General features: G+C 42.9%; 1 protein-coding gene across 1 annotated transcript in view; it reads right to left on the bottom strand.

Moving 5' to 3' along the window:
- Nucleotides 1-4,066: 4,066 nt before the first annotated feature.
- The window catches only part of TOE1 (target of EGR1, exonuclease), a 44,170-nt gene continuing 27,650 nt past the window's right edge, over nt 4,067-20,586 (bottom strand). The window contains exons 4-7 of the mRNA XM_033916670.1: nt 7,322-7,480; nt 6,675-6,934; nt 5,224-5,392; nt 4,067-5,132 (exon numbers count right to left, since the gene is read on the bottom strand). Coding sequence (XP_033772561.1) covers nt 4,479-5,132; nt 5,224-5,392; nt 6,675-6,934; nt 7,322-7,480 — 1,242 coding nt within the window. The 3' untranslated portion in view covers nt 4,067-4,478. The remainder of the gene's footprint in view (nt 5,133-5,223; nt 5,393-6,674; nt 6,935-7,321; nt 7,481-20,586) is intronic.

Here is a 20,586-nt window from a genome sequence, read left to right as displayed (position 1 = left end):
TGCATAGCGCACCACGCAGCAAATCTAGTCCATTTCTGGGAGTAGCATTGCCGAGTGGAACTCTTCTGAGAGGCCTCGAACATCCCGCACCGACTGAGAGAGACTGAAGGAGGGAGTCATGCGGAGAGAAACCAAGCTGTTAAGTGTAGAGATTGCAGATTGGGATGCAGCAGCGAACCTTGACTTTGAGACAGCAGAGAAGGAAACACAGGCAGAGGCTCACTGACACTGAGTCGAAGAAGGGAGAACCAAGCTTGTCTGGGCCACTGTGGAGCTATCCAAATCATGGTGGCATGAACCGACTTAAGCTGGATGAGAGTCTTCAGAATCAGGGGAAATGGAGAGAACGCGTAAAGAAACCGGTCTGTCCAATCCAGAAAGAAAGCATCCGCCTCGAGACGATCCAGGGAGTAAATCCTGGAGCAGAAAAGAGGCAACTTGTGGTTGAGGGGCGAGGAGAACAGATCTATCTGCCGCGTCCCCCATCGAGCAAACGCCTGATGCAGTGTCGAGGAATGGAGGGACCATTCGTGTGGCTAGAGAAGGCGACTCAACCTGTCCGCCAGGCAGTTGTGCTTGCCCTAGATGTAGACCGCTCGAAGGAAAATGTTGTGGCATATCGCCCACTCCCAGAGCCGAAGAGCCTCCCAGCAAAATGACAAGGAACCTGTACCCCCCTGTTTGTTTACATAATACATAGCCACCTGGTTGTCCGTGCGCACAAGGACTACATGATCCTGAAGCAAATGCCGAAAAGCGACTAGGGCATTGAAAATGGCCCGAAGCTCCAGTAGGTTGATGTGGCAGTGATGGTCGGCGCTCGGCCAAAGACCCTGGGGTCGGAAGCCATTGAGGTGAGCCCCCCAGGCATACGTGGAAGAGTTCATTGTCAGGATCTTCCATGGTGGGGATGTGAGAAAGAGAAAACCTCTGGAAAAATTGGAAGAGTGCATCCACCAACGGAGCAAACACCTCAAGGAGGGAGTCACTGCAATGCATTGAGAGGGCGGGATCCCAGTTTTATCGCCACTGGGACGCTAGGATCCACTGAGGTATGCGGAGATGAAGTCTGGCAAAAGGAGTCACATGAATAGTGGAGGCCATGTGTCCCAACAGGATCATCATCTGCTTGGTGGAGGCCATGGACTGAAGTGAGACCTGCCGGCCGAGGTTGAGGCAGAAACGACTGGAGGCGAACTGTGTCCAGCACCGCCCCAATGAACTGCAGAGACTGAGAGGGGCACAGCTGGGACTTGGGAAAGTTGACCTCGAAGCTCAGACGCTGAAGGAACAAAATAGTCTGTAGGGTCGCTGCAATAACCTCCTGCCGTGACGGTGCTTTGATAAGCCAGTTGCCAAGGTACGGGAACATGTGAAGACCCTGTGACCGCAGGGCTGCCGCCACCACCACGAGGCACTTGGTGAAGACTCGTGGGGACAAGGCAAGCCCGAACGGGAAGACCCGATACTGCAGGTGAAGGTCTCCCACCTGAAAGCGAAGGAACCTGCGAGAGGCCAGGTGGATCGGGATGTGAGGGTAGGCCTCCTTCAGAGCCAGGGAGCATAACCAGTCCCCCTCGTCCAACAGGGGATATAACGTGGGAAGAGAGAGCATACGGAACTTCTCCTTGACCAAGAACTTGTTCAGCACCCGGAGGTCCAGGATAGGGCGCAGGTCTCCGGTCTTCTTGGGGACTAGAAAATACCAGAAGTAGAATCCGGTGCCCCGCTGACACAAGGGGACCTCTTCCACCGCCTGGAGGCAAAGGAAGGCCCCTTAAGGGGGGAAGCAGAGCGAGATTTCGGGGCAGCAGAAAACAAGGGGGAAGCCTCCCTCGAATACTGCGCCGGCACATTAGTGTCAACAAGCATGGATGTCGATGAGGCCCCGCTGAAAGAATGAGGGGGAGTCGAGGATGGCTTGCGCTTAGAGAGCCTGGACGGCGAGGAACCGGGGGTCTGAGGGACCGAGGCCCAGGGAGCCCGCCTCGATGAGCCCTGGGAAGAAGAGGCCTGACGAGGGAGGTGGGAATCTTCGATCTCGGGGCTCCTCAGTCCGGGGACCAAGACAGCACAGGAGAGCGGAGAAGACTAGGTCAGACAGTACGAGGTCTGACAGCTTGATGGAACCTGTAGTGCGAGGGCCTGGTGACCTACCCAGCTTTGGGGAAGAATCCCTGGGCTGTTTGGCAGACCTGCACCTCGAGGAAGAAGTACGCCACGACCGGCTTCGAACGAGGCCGGGCAGCAGAAGTTCGCCTCGAGGGAACAGGCGAGGAATCACTCGAGGACACGCATCGAGACCGACACATCATGCCTCGAGAGCGAATGGCCACCAGGATGGTATCGGGGCTCAAGGATCTCTCGTTCGAGGAAAGGCTGAACAAATTGCGGCTATACTCTCTCGAAGAACGCAGGGAAAGGGGAGACATGATTGAGACATTTAAGTATATCACTGGTCGTCTCGAGGTGGAAGATGATATTTTCTTTCTTAAAGGGCCCTCAGCCACAAGAGGGCATCCACTGAAAATCAGGGGCGTAAAATTTCATGGTGACACCAGGAAGTATTTCTTTACCGAAAGAGTGGTTAATCATTGGAATGAGCTTCCAGTGCAGGTGATCGAGGCCAGTAGCGTGCCAGATTTTAAGAATAAATGGGATGACCATGTCGGATCTCTAAGAGGGTAGAGTTAAGGGGATGGGTCATCAGAGTGCGATCTCTGAGGGTTAAGGGGGAGGGTCAATAGAGTGGGCAGACTTGATGGGCTTTGGCCCTTTTCTGCCGTCGTTTTTCTATGTTTCAGACGAGCGAAGTTGAGGCCGGGGCAAGCTGAGCTAAAGCAGAGGAAATCTGCGAAGTTAAGATAGCCTTAAGCATATCCTCAAACATCGGCACCGAGACCAAGGGATTTGGAGGCTGGTGCAGCCATGTACTCCAACGACGGCAACCTCGATGTAGAGTATTCCCTTAATGTGGAGGCACGCTTGGGAGGAAGTCTCGTCGAGGCCAGCAGGACTACACTCACTGCGTGGGCAGCCAGAGACTCCGAGGAAGGCTTCTTCAGTAGCTGAGCTGAACCTGAAGGAGGAAGAGGAGACTTACCCGAGGTCGAGGGAGACCTGATCGGGACTGAGGTCTTCGAGGCTGATGTTGAGGCCAAGGCACGGTCAGCTTCCATGGCGAAGAGGTCCAGAATCTTGGCCCGACGCCGACGAAGAGCTCGAGGTTGAAGGGTGGCACAACGAGAACAAGAGTCCATAGGGTGATCAACACTGAGGCAAAAAATATACCACTGGTGCAGGTCTGTGATGGAAATAACCCGACCACACTGAGTGCACTTCTTGAACCCGGTAAGATGCCGGGACATATGGTAAAAACAAAGGCCGTGGCCACGCTGGCCAAGTAAAAAACGAAAATCCAACTTTTTTTTTTTTTTTTTTTAAGAAAAAGACGCAGAGCACAGCTACTTCCTGCCTAGAAAACAAGAAAAGAAGCCATGGTGCAAGAAAGGCCATTTAGGATCGCAGAGAAGAGAGACAGGGCTTTCTAGTTCCATGGAAAACTAAGAACTGAGGACCACGTTGAGGAGACGCGCCCTCTAGCTGAGCAGGAAGGCACACGCATGCGCAGTGCAGCACAAGCAAACTAAGATCTTCAATCGAGTTTGCTTGAAAAGCTGTCCGCAACAGGGCTCCGTGATTGACATCACCCACATGTAGAGAATATGCTGCCTGCTTGTCCTGGGGTAAACACTATATTTTTCAGTTGGGTACACTCTTGTTAATTCTCTTTGTTTCCTGTAAGATGTCAATCTGCTGTCTGATAGAAATAAAAGAATGAGGGAGCTGAGCTGACTTGAAGTTACTTATCTGCTACGACAAAATCTCACAGCAAAAGCAAACACAACTAAAAAGGACCTCCTTTGTCATACTGTTATAAGCTGGCTTTGGTGTGTCTTCCCACATGCTAGGCCACTTTTACCTAAGCAATAAACTAGCTCTCAGTTGCATTCATTTCCAACACCTCTTTTGTAAATTACAATGGCATGTAGTAATCCTGCATGGATACATTATTGTGCACTGACTTTATTGCAGACACTGTCCTCTGGAAAAATAACAAAACCTTGTATCGTGTGCAGATAGGAACTTTGCAGGGGATACCTGAGCACGTCTCCCAGTAAGCACTGGCTAGCACCTACAGCAGCTTCATAAAAAGACCCTTCATTGAAATAGAAGGAAGAATCTGTCGGAAAAGCTGGTTTAAGACTAAGTCAAAAAGATTCACTGAGGAATGTGGTACAACATTGCCTATTCTAATACTGCAGCTGCTAGGAGGGGGAATAAGGGAGACTGTATTACAGCCATACATCGTATTTATTAGTAGTAAAGAATGCAGACTTCATGGGGGCCTGTATCTGTTTCCCCGACCTGTACTGCATAAACATCACCTGAGAAGTTACCCCTTTGCTTCCCTCGGCCTAAGCTGGACCCTGCACCAGCTTTAACTTCTGACTGTGGGCCTTGGAGGATTTGGAGAACATGCTTTTCACAATCTGCAGGGGCACTGCTTTCCCACTTAGGTAAACTTTATTATGACAGTCTGGCAGCCAGGGACCTGCTTCTGCGTCCCTGCTTGTTCCTTGCTTCAGCATGCACACATATGCCATAATGTAGCCAGTCATGAAAGCATCGAAGCCAGCTCGATGAATGCCCCCCTCCCCTCTCTTTACCCTTTCTTCTCCCTCTTGGTCTGTGTCAGCGGACTTGCCCTTGGCTGCAGTAGCTGCTGCTTCTTCCTGCATACGCTCAGAGTCTGTTCCATGGTCACCACTGCAGTCCCACTCGCCTTCCATTGTAGCAATGGTGCTTTCTAATTCGTTTTCTTTTGGAATGGAGCACAAGCCCTCATTTGACTCCGCTGTAAAGAGTTCCTGAGTGATGGCACAGTTCTGTTTCTCAGGTGGGCTACCATCCTGCTCTAGGAACACCTCTGCTACTGCCTTTACATTCTGTTTCCGTTTCCTCCTATGCCGTCGTTTTTTCTGGTTTTCTCCTTTTTCATCTTCATCAATGATGAGATCGATGTTGTGAGATTGAGCACAGTTCTGCCCTTGTGGGCACCAGCCATAAGCCTTTAAAAAGCAAAGAAATGAAACGTAAGCTTCAGCTACAGCCCAAGACTACCCCCACCCCATACCTAAAAACCATCACATACCCCCTTACCGAGAAGGTTTCACAAAGTAATACAGCTTCTTTGTCAGCCTTGCTGCTGCCAGCGGTCAGGGAGCAGTAGCGGTAATCAATGTGTGCTGACATGCTGGCAGGGTAGTTACAGAACTCAATGGATAAGTACTTGCTACTAGTGTCCATCCGCTTACAGTTCTCACGTTTGCTGAAACAGAATAGAAATCCCTCATGTTGCTCTGGTAATAACTTAAACGTATGGCATTCAAGTCACAGATTTAAACATTTGCTCTCTGCACCCTTACTGTGCTCCTGTAAGTCAGCAAAGTCGAGGCTGCTCTAGCACCAGTAGTCAAAAGTACTCTTCCCACAACGTGGGGCAGCTTTCCAGCTTGTTCATGCCAACCCATATTTCACACACATGTACAAGCTGTACTTAAGCATGCTAAAAATGGAGAAAACTGCTACGTTTTATAAACAGCTAAAAGTAGGTTTTCTTCATTGCTACCCTGCTGTGGAATCGCTTATCAGCTGACACTGGCCCAAAATTCCAATTTCACCAGTGACAGAAAAAAGCAATGCATTTTCAGCTGAATATGCCCTTCCCCCAACCCCCAAATCACCACCAGGCCCATCTTCTAAATCCCCCTATAGCAGGAGTGTCAAAAGTCCCTCCTTGAGGGCCACACTCCAGTTGGGTTTTCAGGATTTTCCCAAAGAATATGCATGAGATCTATTAGCATACAATGAAAGCAGTGCATGCAAATAAATCTCATTCATATTCATTGGGGAAATCCTGAAAACCCGACTGGATTGCAGTCCTCGAGGAGGGACTTTGACCCCCCCTGCCCTATAATCTAGTTCAGGGGTAGGCAATTCCGTTTCTTGAGAGCCGGAGCCAGGTCAGGTTTTCAGGATATTCACAATGAATATGTATGAGATGGATTTGCATGCACTGCCTCCTTGAAAGGCAAATCTATCTCATGCATATTTATTGTGGATATCCTGAAAACCTGCTCTGGCTCTTGAGGACCAGAATTGCCTACCCCTGGTCTAGTGGCCTCAATGAGGCAAGAGCAATCCCCATTCACTCCTACCCCTATTGTCACTTTCAAAATGGCAGCCAAGACCTTCAGCAGTAACCATGACAATAGGGGGAGGAGAGATTCAGAATCTGCTCCTGCCAAGCCACTTCTAGACTAGCTGGATTTACATTAGACCTGGGAGGTGGGACTATTTTTGAGCCCAGTTCTTGCTGGGTGTTCTCTTAAGGACATACTTCAACTGCCAACTGCAGAGCTCACCTCCCTTGGCATGTCTGACCGATTGTACTGTCATTATTTAGTTTTATATTCCCCAAAACAGTTGGCTGCATCTGGCGCCTGCCAGACAGAAGTCTGATAGTCTCAGCTGTACAATTATGACTTGCTCCCTGCCACTTCTGGTTCAGCCCATGTCTACATCATTCCAGAAGAGCCCCACATTCTTACCATTTCTTGTAAGCATACTCAAGGTACGAGGCCACAAAACGTGTCTCAAATTCTGAGGCATATTTGGTATCATAGATGCCAGCAGGGAACATTTCTGAGAGATCAGCCGTGAAAGTACCCAAGTTGTCAGGCAGCTGAGCATAGAAGCATTGGTAGAGGAATGCCAGGTCAATCAGCCCATTGTGAAGAATCAGAGGCTTCTGAGCACGCAGAATCTCTAGGAAGAGGCTTCGTGGGCTCCGCCCATGGCTCTCCTCACCCTAAAAGACCAAAGATCATGGTGTCAGGCTCTGAGAACCTAAAGCATGGGGCCCAGTGCCCATTTCAGTCAAGGCAGCCATGCTCTAAATTGCAGTATCTGTCAAGCACACCTCTGCTAGTGTGTCCCCGTCTATAGAAGCATAAAAACCTAAGTGAATGTGGGTTAGGGCGAAAGCTCTCATTACCAAGGAATCTGGCAAGTGTCAAGTCAAAGACTTAGCTGCTTCTCTTAGAAATGTTTGCTTAGCCACATACCTCTGGCTGTTCCCTAAGCAGAGTGCTGTCAACCTATACCAACAATTCTGGTACAGAATCTTGTCCTGGGAAAAGATGTACACATATGCCTAGATAGCATAATAGTGCATGGGAAGAGGTCCAGCACTTACCTTATCGTTGCCCTTGTGGTAGGGAATGCCCTGCGAGTACTGTCTGTTGAAGTCAAAACCATGCTGTACAAGGAATTGCACTGACTGTGGCTCAATGACGTATTCATCCATGCACAGCAGTGTTAGGTTGTAGATCTGGGAGAGGTATGTGTGTTCAGCCTGCAAAGGAAGGATTTGGATTTATTACATTTGATATATTGCTTGTATGTGAGTATTAAGCAGTTTACACTACTAATACATTAGAAATGAGGGTTACAAAAACAATTACATTGGAGGAAAGAAGAGAGGCAAGAGGATAACAGAGAACATGATAGGAGGCTGTATGTAATCTGGAGCCCCACTACAATGCACTGCTGTGCTATACATGAGTAAATTCATAAACATAGCAAAAAAAATCTTTGGGCTGTCATTGGAGATGTATAAATGTCCTGCTGTGTGTTATAGGCTATGAGCTTTCAGATCACACAAGACCATTCTAAAGATGCAAATCCAAGTATGAGAGAAGGCAATAGAAACATGATAGCAGATAAAGGCCAAATGGCCCCTCCAGTCTGCCCATCTCCAGGAACCATTATCTCTGCCTCTCTCTAAGAGATCCCAGGCTTTCTTGAATTCAGACAGACTCTGTCTCCACCACCTCTACTAGGAGACTGTTCCACACATCTATCGCCCTTTCTGTAAAAAAGTACAGTGGTTCGTACCTTTGTTTGCGAGCATAATTGGTTTCAGAAGCATGCTCATAATCCAAAGTGCTCGTATATCAAAGCAAGTTTCCCCATAGGAAGTAATGGAAACTCAGATGATTTGTTCCACATCCCAAAAACTTCAGTGACTTACTATATACTTGAATATAAACCGTTACTTTTGAGCCCCAAAAATGGGGGTCTCAGTTTATATTCAAGTCACCTTTCAATGATGGTGCTTTTTTCCTCCCCTCCCTACCCGATGAGCAATGCTGTTTTCTTTCACCATCCCTTCCCTCAATGACTGGCTCTGCTATCCTCCACCCTCCTCCAATGACCAGCACATGTCCTCTTTTTGGCACTTGGTCAGAAAGTCCGGGCAGATTTTTCTTTTTATCCTCTTTGTCTGGGTTTCGTCATTTGGGGAAGGGGGGGGTCAGTGGCAGCAGCCAGCAACTCACAAATTAAAGATCAGCTCTGGACCCCACTGCAGCATGTCAACTAAGCGAACACACGCACCTGATTGGCGCGTGCTGTGCATGAAGCTGGGTCCTCCACTCTCCTCAACCTTTTTCCCCTTGTCCCGCCCACGTCATGCACAGACACTGTGTACTGCGTGTTGAGTCAACAACGCTGAAGCCAGAGGAGAGGTGGTGGGGAAACCTTATAAAAAGATCAAAAGAGGCAAGTCTGGAGTCGGGACTTGCCATGGAGGAGAGAACGACAGTGGGTAATTAGAGCGGTCATAGTTCAGTGGGGGGGAGGGGCTGGTGCTGCCCATAGGAATGCTCACAATCTTCTTCCCTGCAGCAGCCAGCAGCCTCCACAGCTGGCTGCTCTCACCAGCGTCGGACCTTCCTCTCTGCTAGTCCTGCCTACTTCCTGTTTTTGTGAAGGCAGGACCTGGCAGAAAGGAAGGCCCAACGCTGGCAAGAGCAGCCAGCTGTAAAGACTGCTGCTGCTGATGGGGAGGGGGACAGAGAAGAGGAATGGTGGCACATGGATGGAAAAGTAGAAGAGGAGGGAAGAGATGGGGCCCATGGATGGAGGGACGGAGACGAAATGGTGAGATGGAAGCAGAAAAATAGAAGAAAACTGAACATGAAAATCAGTGTCAAAGAAGGATGTAGAAAATTTACATGTTTTTATATTTTGGACTGTTTAGGAAGAAATGCATTTCTTTTTAGTTCTCTTGTGATATACTGTGTGCAGAGTCTGGCATATTGGGGTTTCCTTTGTGTACAATAGTACTTTTAGTTTGTGGGCTTGTATTTCAAAAAGGGGGGGGGGGGTCTGTTTTCTGCATGTGTAACTGAGCTCAGGTGTTCTGGTGGGGACAGAAATCCAGAAACTTTGGTTGGTGTTGAGGCCCCAAGTCAGAAAATATTTGTTGGCTCTCCTTCAGCTTTTTTGAACTTGAAACAGCCCCAACTGAAAAATGAGTGATTACTTATGGCATGATCCCTGTCAAATGACGCTCATGTACCCAGATTTCTAACCTCAGTTTATATTCGCGTATATATCCAACCCCCCCAACCCATATCCCTTCTTCTGTCTTCGTGTGGTCCAACACTTCTACCACTCCCTGTTTCGGCATTTCTCCCTCATCTCCCCTCTCTAACTAGATCCAGCATTTGTACTCCCCAGAGACCATCTTTCCCTTTTCTTATTCCCCTATCATCTTTCTCCCTCCCTCCCTTTTTCTTTCTCAACTCCGTGGTTCGCCTTCGAGTCTGCATTAACTGCGGTCAGACGAATTGGCTCCTGTCGCCATCGCAGCATTCCCTTGGTCAAACTTCACCCCCTTTTGCTTCTACTTCCTGTTTCCGGTAGAGCTGGATGCAGCATGTGCAAGGTGGTGGTGGTGCATGCTGTATGCTGGTATATCCACTGGAGATAAGGGTTTGGGGTGGGCTGTGGGGAGAGAGAAGCCGGTTCCCGGGGTGGATGTGCTTGTTGATCAAGTCAATGCTCATTTTGCCAGTTAAAGTTTGCTCAAGTGTTTTGCTCATCTTGCAAACCGCATTACTAGCAAACCAAGGTTTGAATGTATTTCCTTATATTACTCTTGAGCCTATCACCTCTTAACTTCATCCTACGCCCTCTCATTCCAGAGCTTCTTTTCAAATGAAAGAGACTCAGCTCATGCACATTTACATCACGTGGGTATTTAAACGTTCCTGTTTTGAAAAATTGCATTTTTGAGTAATAGCGGAGTTTTTTGCCTATGATACATAATAAGAACAGCTAAAAAACTCATTAGGTTGCCATCTGAAATTGAGTTGAGGCTTTTTCTCTACTTGAGTAAAATGGTTTTTCAGTGGGTATTCCCACCACTTGGCTAATAACATTTTTTTCTGTTTTGTTTTGATTTAAACGTCTCTATCATATCTCCCCTCTCCTGCCTTTCCTCCAAAGTATATAGATTGAGATCTGAATTCCATATGTATTTTTCATACAGTTCTTCACTGTCAGTTTAATTTCCATCCTATAAATTCACATAGAATTTTTCTTTTTTCAACCATCTTTATTTTCTCTTCTTTATTAATTTCCAGGTACTTTAGTTAGATTGTGAGCCTTCGGGACAGTAAGGGAATTTTTTAAGTACCTTCTTACTTCTCATTTATAATCTTAATGTATATTTTCTTCAAACCACTTAGAACCTAACGGATGTAGCGGTATATAAGAAATAAATTACATTACATTACATCTTTAAGTCTGGCCTTATACGCCAGGTGTGAAGACCACACACCTTCCTCTGGCTGTCTTGATAGAAAATGATCATGGCAGAGACAATCTTTCTACACTGCTGTGACTGAAGTCGGTCCTCCTCAGGCCAAGCATGTTAATCTACTACCTTCATTCACTCTATTAAATTTTCAATCAACTGAATATACTTCAGGTCCTACTTTCCCTCTGCTTGGTTTTTTAAATTTTTGTTAAGTGTGATCAGACCACCAAAAGCTTGAATGGAACAGTCAAGTGAAGTACATGGATCTAGTCACAGGCAAGGCCACCAAACACCAAACTTTATTTCAACCAGTGGAAAAAAAAGTCCAGAGAAATGGCGACACAATAAAACTTCAGATAATCATCAAACATACATGGATAACGTCTCTCATTATAAAACAAAAATCAATCAGGCAAAACAAACATATTATTCCAATAAAATTGAAAAAGCAAAAAACTCCTCTACGCTGTATAATATCCTAAAATCCATAGACCCAAAAAATAAAATAAACAACTCTACTCAAAAATCCACATTAAAAGCCCAAGACTTGGCTGATGCATTCACACAAAAGATTAATAACATTCACAATTCCTTTGTTCACAACACAACAATTAACCTCACAAACCCTTACCAACCAAAATCCATTCCAACAGCTAAATGTTCAAACTTTAAAATTCCTTCTATCCACGATATAGAATCCCTCTTCCAACAAGTCAATCTAAAAGGCTCTCGTTCCAAACTCATTCCTCCTTTTTATTTAAAAAAACATTTCTCACACTTTGGACCTTTCATTCATTCACTCATTCAGAAAAGTTTGCTTACTGCTACAGTTCCATCTCAATGGAAGACTGCCATCATCACTCCTATCCTTAAGAATCATAAAAATAGCATAAACGAACTTTCCAATTACCGACCAATAGCTAATATCCCATTTTTAGCAAAATTAACTGAAAAATTGATTTTCAACCAGCTATCTGACTTTATAGAAAACACTAATGCTTTACACCCCAACCAAACCGGATTTAGAAAATTTCACAACACAGAATACTCCTTAATAGGCTTAACATCCAACATTCAATACTACCTGGATCACCACAAATCAGTCATCCTTTTTTCTTTAGATATTTCCGCAGCTTTTGACACTATAGATCACAACCTGCTCCTTACTCGACTAGAAGAATTAGGAATAAGTGAGAATGTTCTTTCATGGTTCAACTCGTACTTACTCAACCGCACCACCTCAGTCAGGTTTAACAATGAAGAATCCACATCTTATTCATCCTCTTTTGGAATCCCTCAAGGATCTATCTTGTCCCCTTTACTGTTCAATATTTTTCTCTCATCTCTACTTGGTATCTGCCAATCTATCGGTTTTATACCATTTTCGTATGCAGACGACATTCAACTCATTCACCCGTTGGATCCAGAAAACATTACCGATATCACATCTATCAACCACAAATTGGAAAAAATCCAAAACTGGCTTAACACAAATAAACTAGCATTAAACATCAATAAAACAAAAACAATATTATTCACTTGGAAAAAAGATATAACCTTGTCAAAACCTTTTATCCTTAATAATATATTGCTCAACTTGGTTTCTTCCGTTAAAATACTAGGTGTAACTATAGATGATAAATTAACTTACCATGAACACATCTCTCTTACTGTTAAAAGCTGTTTCTTTAAACTACGACAGATACGCTCATCGCCAAATTTCTCAGTTCAACATCGATAAAAATACTCATTCACTCCCTAGTAATTTCAAAAATTGACTACTGTAACGCTCTTTTACTCAACATCACCCAGAAAGAAAAAAGGAGACTGCAGGTAATACAAAACACGGCCATTAAATTCATATACAACACTAAAAAGTTCGACCACGTTACTCCTTTTTTAAAAGATGCACATTGGCTACCAGTTAGCCACAGGATTACCTTTAAAATTCTACTACTTATTTTTAAAACACTAGCATCTAACGAACCACTCTTTATCTCTCGATTTCTAATCCCTTACAATTCTCAACGTTCTCTTCGATCATCCGGCCAAAACATGCTGTCAGTACCCTCTTTGAAAATTATTGGTACACGTAGATCTGACATGTTCACAGTCATGGGACCACAGTGGTGGAACGCCCTCCCTCAATATATTCGATCTGAAAACAACATCGTATCTTTTAAAAAACTTTTAAAATCTTATCTATTTATAGATGCTTTTAATCACTAAAACTTTCACAGAACAGTGCTTTGGATTTTAGCCCCTTACCTTTTGTTCTCTACCTTTTTTCTACCAAAACTAAGATTGTAAACTTTAATCCTTCCCTACCCCTTCCTGTCTGTATTTTACATAATTATATTGTTAATTGATAGTTTCTCTGTATTATTTTCTAGATGGATTTTGTACATCGCCTAGCAATTTTAATAGGCGATTCATCAAATGAATAAATAAACTTGAAACTTGATACATCAGAGACACTAAACAGGGCTTTCAGATCAGGATGAGCCAGCACTTCCTTAAATTACTCCCAAGTCTATCCTTCATTCGATGCTCCCTTGTTCCAGAGCATTCTTTCAGTTGAAAGAGACTCGGAAAATGACAGCAGATAGAGGATGATATGGATAAACCATATGGCTTTTATCTTTTCCTTCCATTAAGATCAAGTTTCAAGTTTATTAGGATTTTTATATACCGCCTATCAAGGTTATCTAAGCGGTTTTTACAATCAGGTACTCAAGCATTTTCCCTCTCTGTCCCGGTGGGCTCACAATCTATCTAACGTACCTGGGGCTATGGAGGATTAAGTGACTTGCCCAGGGTCACAAGGAGCAGCGCGGGGTTTGAACCCACAACCCCAGGGTGCTGAGGCTGTAGATCCAACCACTGCGCCACACTCCTCCACATACCCGTCCCATGCTTTCTTTAGTTCAGATAGTTTTTATTTATTTTCCACATTTCTACTCCGCACTATCCAAAGTTCTAGGCAGATTACAACAGACATACACAGCATTCAATTAACAGTTAGTGATAAGAAAAACACTGAACCAAGATGGTTAGACAGTGGGTACGGTCCACTCATGAATACCCCATAGCATGATGGAAAAGGATAGTCCTGAGCTTTTTCTTGAACGATCCAAAGCTGGACAATGTACGAAGAGTTGAAGGCACAGCAGTCCAGTCTGTGCAGAAATCCAATGTAAGGTCTCTCTGATCCACCAAGGCAAAAATGAATCCTCCTTCCATCTAGATAGGTCCAGAACCCTGGAGGGCCCCAGAGGGCCAGTGCTTGCCTTGACCAGCAGCTGCATTCCAAGGTCCTGATTTTGGCTTTCCTTCTTACTCAGGTGAATAAACAAGTTCTTCAGCCATTGTCATTCAAAATCATAAATGCATAAGAATTATACTGCCAAAATTCACTCAGACACACCTTAACCCTTGATCTCATTCCTCAAGGGCCTCTAATCCAAGGATTTAAATCATCCATAAAGTCTATGCAAATTAGATCCAGAGGAATCTAGTACCTTCTTTGGCTTTCTCTCCTTTGGATTTTTCTCCCAGCAGCACCTCTCCTTGGCACCAGCACTATCCTCCAGTTGTCAATCAAGAAATTGCAACTTCCAGTGTATCTCCTATATAGTCCTTGGGTCAGGATGTTACTTACTAGGCTTCATCAGAACAGTTCATAAAATCCACCTTTGATGCTACTACTACTAATTGTTTCTATAGCGCCACCAGATGCACGCAGAGCTGTACAGAGTCACAAAGAGTAAGAAAAGGATGAGAGGGAGAAATGTTGGATATGGTGGTTGAGAGGGACCAGAGATAGATTGAAGGAGATGCAAAGGGGAGGAATGTTGGGCATAGTGATGGAGTGAGAGATGTGGCATAGTGTTGGAGAGGAGAAATGGGCATGGGGCTGGTGGGCAGTGGTGAAAAATGCTGCACATGATCTATGAGAGAGGAAGTTAGACTCCTGGAGGGTCAGAGAGAGATGTTGGTTGGGAGAAAGAAAGAGATTTCCTGGGACACCTGGATATATGAATAAAAAACCAAAGACTGGTCTTAGAGACATTTGGAGCATTGAGATTAAGCATCAAATTTCTGCATCTCAATGGCCACAAATTTGGTCTTGGAGAATGAGATGTACAGTGTCCGCATCTATGAAACAAACTTGGTTCTTTTTGTTACATAGAGCATTTTGGACCCCAGTTCGATTACAAAAGTTAGATTCCTCTAAATCTAATAGATGCTGGCACTGTAATCTGGAAGCAGGGACATTAGATCATTTATTATTCTATTGTCCCTTTATTATGACTTTTTGGAAATCAATTTGGCCCCAAATTAATTGTTTATTGGAGAATCATGTGGCATTATTCTATGATACGATTTTATTCGGTATGGCAATGAGAACAAAGAGCCAAATTTCATCAAAGAATAATAAACTTTTAATGATTATGACAGGAGTCGCCATACAACAGATCACAAGTAATTGGAAAAATTGGAATAAACTTAATTATAATTTCTGGTGGAATTCAATATGTCATATTTACAAAATGGAGAGAACAATAGCTGTACAAAAAGGGAATTTTAATAAATTTAATGAGATATGGTGGTCATTAACAAAATATTGCAATGAGTAGATACCATTTTACATTATAAATACAATTTAAGGTAGAAGGGATGGGAGGTGGGAATTTGAATTTATTAAATGATTAGATAATTAGGAAAGATTATTGATGTATTTGATTGAATGTAAGAATGAAAGGGAGGGTGGGATGGGATAAAAAGCACAGTTACTTACCGTAACAGGTGTTATCCAGGGAGAGCAGGCAGCTATTCTCACTAATGGGTGACGTGATCCAACGGAGCCCCGATGCGGACGCCTCACAAGCAGTCTTGCTTGAAGAAACTCAAAGTTTTGAGTCGCCCGCACCGTGCATGCGCGAGTGTCTTCCCGCCCAGCGCAGGGCGCGTCTCCTCAGTTCTTACTTTTCCGCGGAGCCGAGAAGTCCGTCTTCGACTTTCTGCGTGAAGTATTTTCACTTGTGTCTTCTTAAGTCCGCGGTTTTGGGTTCTTTTTCTCTTAATCGCTTAATATCATTATCCCACCCCCCCATAGCCCGATCGCCACTCAATCCAGCTGAGGAATACGTGGAAGGCAAGATTGCCAAGGTGCCAATGAGTCCAACGCAATCACGCAGAGGGGAGCTCTACATAGTTCAGGACGCCGAGTCAACAACGCATCGAGGAGCGGAGGAACCTGACTCCTCAACAGTGACACTAGCTAACATATTGAGAGTGTTCAAAAAGCTCAAAGCTGCCACAACACAATCAGCAAGCGATATTTCTTTTTTTTTTTTTTTTAATCTTTATTCATTTTCAAACTTACTAGTGCACAAAAGAACACCATGAAAGACAATCATACAACACTTGAAATTCCTTCAATAAATTCATAAATATATTAATTAATTAATTTCCCTCCCCCTCCCCCACCAATATACTCATTAAAGCATATCATAAATTATATTATAAAACACATTATTAAACCTAATTTTCCCCCATCACCCCTGCCCCCCCTATATATATCCATATTATCAAAGGAAAACGATGCCTATTCATTACAATATTTAACCAATGGCCCCCAAATCTTTAGAAAATTTTTATAACTACCTTTCTGTAAAGCAATAACTCTTTCCATTTTAAAAATATGACATAAGGAATTCCACCAAAATGCATAACTAAGATTAGTATAATTTTCCCAGTTGTTAGTAATATGTTGAATAGCAACACCCGTCATGATCATTAAAAGTTTGTTGTCACGTGCTGTTAATTTTTTTCCTCATAGAAATACCAAACAGAACAGTATCATATGACAGAGCAACATGGTTTTCTAATAAGCAATTTATTTGAGACCAAATTGAATTCCAAAAATTCATAATGCAGGGACAATAAAAAAGTAAATGATCAAGTGTCCCAGGTTCCAGATTACAATGCCAGCATCTATTAGACTTAGAGCTATCTAACTTTTGTAAACAAACTGGGGTCCAAATGCTCTATGCAATAAAAAGAACCAAATTTGTCTCATAGATGCCGACATTGTACATCTCATTCTCCAAGCCCAAATCCGTGGCCATTGAGAATCAGAAATTTGATGCTTAATCTCAATGCTCCAAATGTCTCTAAGACCATTTTTTGGTTTTTTATTAATAAATCCAGATATTAATTTATACCACTGCGTGGCTTGATGTTCCAGAAAGTCTGCCTGGAAACATAGGAACGCTAAACTATATTGATTATTAAGAGTTTTCCATTCAGGGAACCCCACCTGAATAGCCTGCTTCAATTGCAACCATTTAAAACTTTGTGATTTATTAAGACCAAATCTATTTTGCAACTGTGAAAAATCAAGCAGTTTACCATCTGAAATAACATCATTTAAAGTTCTTATGCCAGCAATAATCCAGTGCTTCCATAAGATTTGAGATCCGCCAATTTGAATCTTGGAGTTTATCCATAAAGATTGATTCATTGATTTATTTATAGGAATAGATGTTAAATTACTAATGTATCTCAAAGTTTTCCATGTATCAATCAAAATTCTGTTCTGTTTATATTTCCTAGGCATTTTTATACTAATAACATGAACTAAATTTAAAGGAAACAGGAGACGCCACTCCAAGTATAACCAATCCGGAGCATTATCAATGAGTTCTGGGAGGATCCAATACATACCCTGGCGTAAAATATAGGCTTGATGATATCTATAAAAATTTGGAAACTTTACCCCACCCTCCTCAATTGGCTTTTGTAGAGATACTAAAGCGATTCTAGGTCTTTTACCAAGCCAAACAAAATTCGTAAGAATACCATTAAGCTTTTTATAAAAGGACCCTTGAAAAAAAATTGGTATCATACTCATTTGATAACAAACTACAGGCAAAATCATCATTTTAATAGTTTGGACTCTCCCCCACCAAGAAAGATGTAAAGGATTCCATTGCTCACACATTTCTTTTAATTTTTTTAATAAGTTTTTCATTCTCTTTCAAAGTGTCTTCCAGAGTCTTTTTTATCATAATACCTAAATATTTTAAGCCATCATCTTTCCAAGTAAATGAGAAAGAATCAAATAAACCTTTAGTATAATGGACATTAAGAGAAATAATTTCAGACTTACTCCAATTTATTTTATACCCTGAAAACTTTCCAAATGTATCAATCAATTCTAATAAACATGGAATGGTAGTTTCTGGATTTCTCAAATAAAGCAGAATATCATCTGCATATGCCGACACTTTGTATTCTCTATCAGAAAAGAGAATACCCTGTATCCCCTTTGCTTGTTGAATAGCTAATAACAAGGGTTCTAATACAATATCAAAAAGCAAAGGAGACAGAAGACAACCCTGTCTAATTCCCCTCTGCAAACTAAAACGATCAGAAAAATTATTATTAATATACAATCTTGCAGAAGGGGAGTTACACAAAGTTTGAATCATTTGAATAAATCCCAAACCTATACCAAACCATTCCTATGCCTGATACATGAAAGACCATTCAACTCGGTTAAAAGCTTTTTCTGCATCTAAAGATACAGAAAAAGCCGGATCTCTCATATCTTTAGTTAAATTTAACATATGAAATGCCAATCTAGTATTATTGGAAAAATGTCTGTTTGCAATGAATCCAGTTTGATGCATATCAATAATAAAAGGGAGAGCCTTGGCCAAGCGTAAAGCCAATATCTTAGCCAAAAGTTTACCATCAACATTTATTAATGAAATAGGCCTGTAATTTGAAATCAAAGTTGGATCTCTATTTGGCTTTGGCAAAACAATTGTTAATGATTCAGCCATAGTACCTGTAATGCATCCCTTAGATAATTGGGACTGAAATAAATTTAATAAATGAGGCAATAGGGAATTTTGAAATGATTTATAAAATTCTACAGTAAAACCATCCCCACCTGGAGCGGATCCAACTTTAAGAGACTTCAACGTTGTTTCTAATTCTTTTAATGATATAGGCTCATCTAAACTTCTTTTTATATGATCAGGAACCTTCGGACCAATAATTAAATTCAAAAAATCTACTCCATCCTTCTCCCTATCACCATAAGATTCAGAAGAGTACAGATCCTTATAAAATTTTAAAAATTTACTTCAAATATTACCAATTTGATTATGCATACCTCCTTTTTCATCTTTTATTGCAATAATTTTTGTTCTTCTTTTCTTTGCCTTAAGGTAGTTTGCCAACAACCTTCCTGCCTTATTTGAGTTTCCATAATACAAAGTTTGTTGAGAAAAAAGATCTTTCCTTATTAATTTCGAAGCTAATTCATTATATTTACCTTTCGCCTTTATATTTAAATATGTTTATTGAATTTTTCCAAAATAAACAGACATCTCAAGAACAAGAAATGTACAGCAGAACAGAACAAATGCACTCCTCCCACCCCCCGCCCAAATTTCACAGTAAGAATGGAATCCATCTTCCAGAGAAATGAAAAGTCATGGGTTCAACAAATTACTACGTGCTTTATGAGTTAAAGTAAGCCAGAAGGGCTCCCAAACGGAACTATATATACGTCCCCTAGGCATATCCAATGCTGGCAAAGAAAGACGCTCCATAAAAGTCTGATGAAGCATAAGGGTACACCAATGCGACAAGGTTGGCGAATCCGACACAATCCAACAGTGAAGAATAGTTTTTTTCCCCAGCAAGTAGGCTCTCTCCAAGAATCCCCGGAATCCCTTCGGGGACACCCGAAGAAGATGGTCCAAGGTAAAGAGCATCTCAGGACCCTGGATATAACTATGATGCCACATAGAGGTAATATGTTGTTGCAGCTGAGTCCAAAATCCCTGGATCATTGGACAAGACCAAAATTGATGTCCCAAAGAAGCCGAGGGTTGATTACATTTAAGACAAGTATCTGTGGGACTAATTTTAGCTCGATAAAGGTAAGCTGGTGACCAATGGAGTCGAAGAAGAAATTTGTAGTTCATTTCAATCAAAGTCACTTGAGGTGTAATGCCAAAAATTCTCTTAAGTCCTTGTTGAATTTGTAATCCAGAAACCGCACAGGATAAGTCCCTAGACCATTGGGTAGCATAATGTTCATAAGAAATGGTCCCCAGGCTCTCTCTGAGAAAGCAAATATGAAACTTCAAAGGAATCTGGGTCTGAGCTGATAAACATAAGGCTTCCGAGAGAGCCTCCCGACTGCAATTGGTAAGGCCGTCCTTCGGAAGAGACCTCACGTATGAGGCCATCTGAGAATACGCCAGCCAATCCCCAGGTGTCCACTGATAGTCTGTTTGCAGCACTGTAAAAGAAGGCAGACCACCCTGTGAAGTAACTACCTGGAAAATATATTGAAGATTAGTGGTTCTCCATACCGAGGACGGAAACTGAGATGTTCCAGGCGGAAAGTCCTTGTTGTCCAGAAAGGGCATGTAAGCCGTTGCTGTATGAGGAATATGCAGAGACTTACATAACCTCCTCCATACCTGGCGGAGAGGTGTAAGAAATATACCTCCACTATATCCACTCGGGAGATGACGTGTGTGGAGCAAATAACTAAAATGATATGGGTCACAAAGAACGAGCTCCGAGGCAGTCGCGGAAAAGTGGCGGGTGCCCCGGAACCAGTCATTTAAATGACGCATTTGACAAGCTTGCGAAAACAAGCGCAGTCCCAACCCCCCCTGGGACCTGGGAAGCATTAAAACAGACAAAGTTAATCTTGCTCGTTTCCCATTCCACAAAAAGGACGTCAAGCATTTCCCAACCAATTTATCATGTTTTGCAGACAACAAGATAGGAAGCATTTGAAAAACATAAAG

This window comes from Geotrypetes seraphini, chromosome 12 (assembly GCF_902459505.1).
Source record: "Geotrypetes seraphini chromosome 12, aGeoSer1.1, whole genome shotgun sequence".
NCBI lineage: Eukaryota > Metazoa > Chordata > Amphibia > Gymnophiona > Dermophiidae > Geotrypetes > Geotrypetes seraphini.
This window is presented reverse-complemented; position numbering and strand designations above follow the sequence as displayed.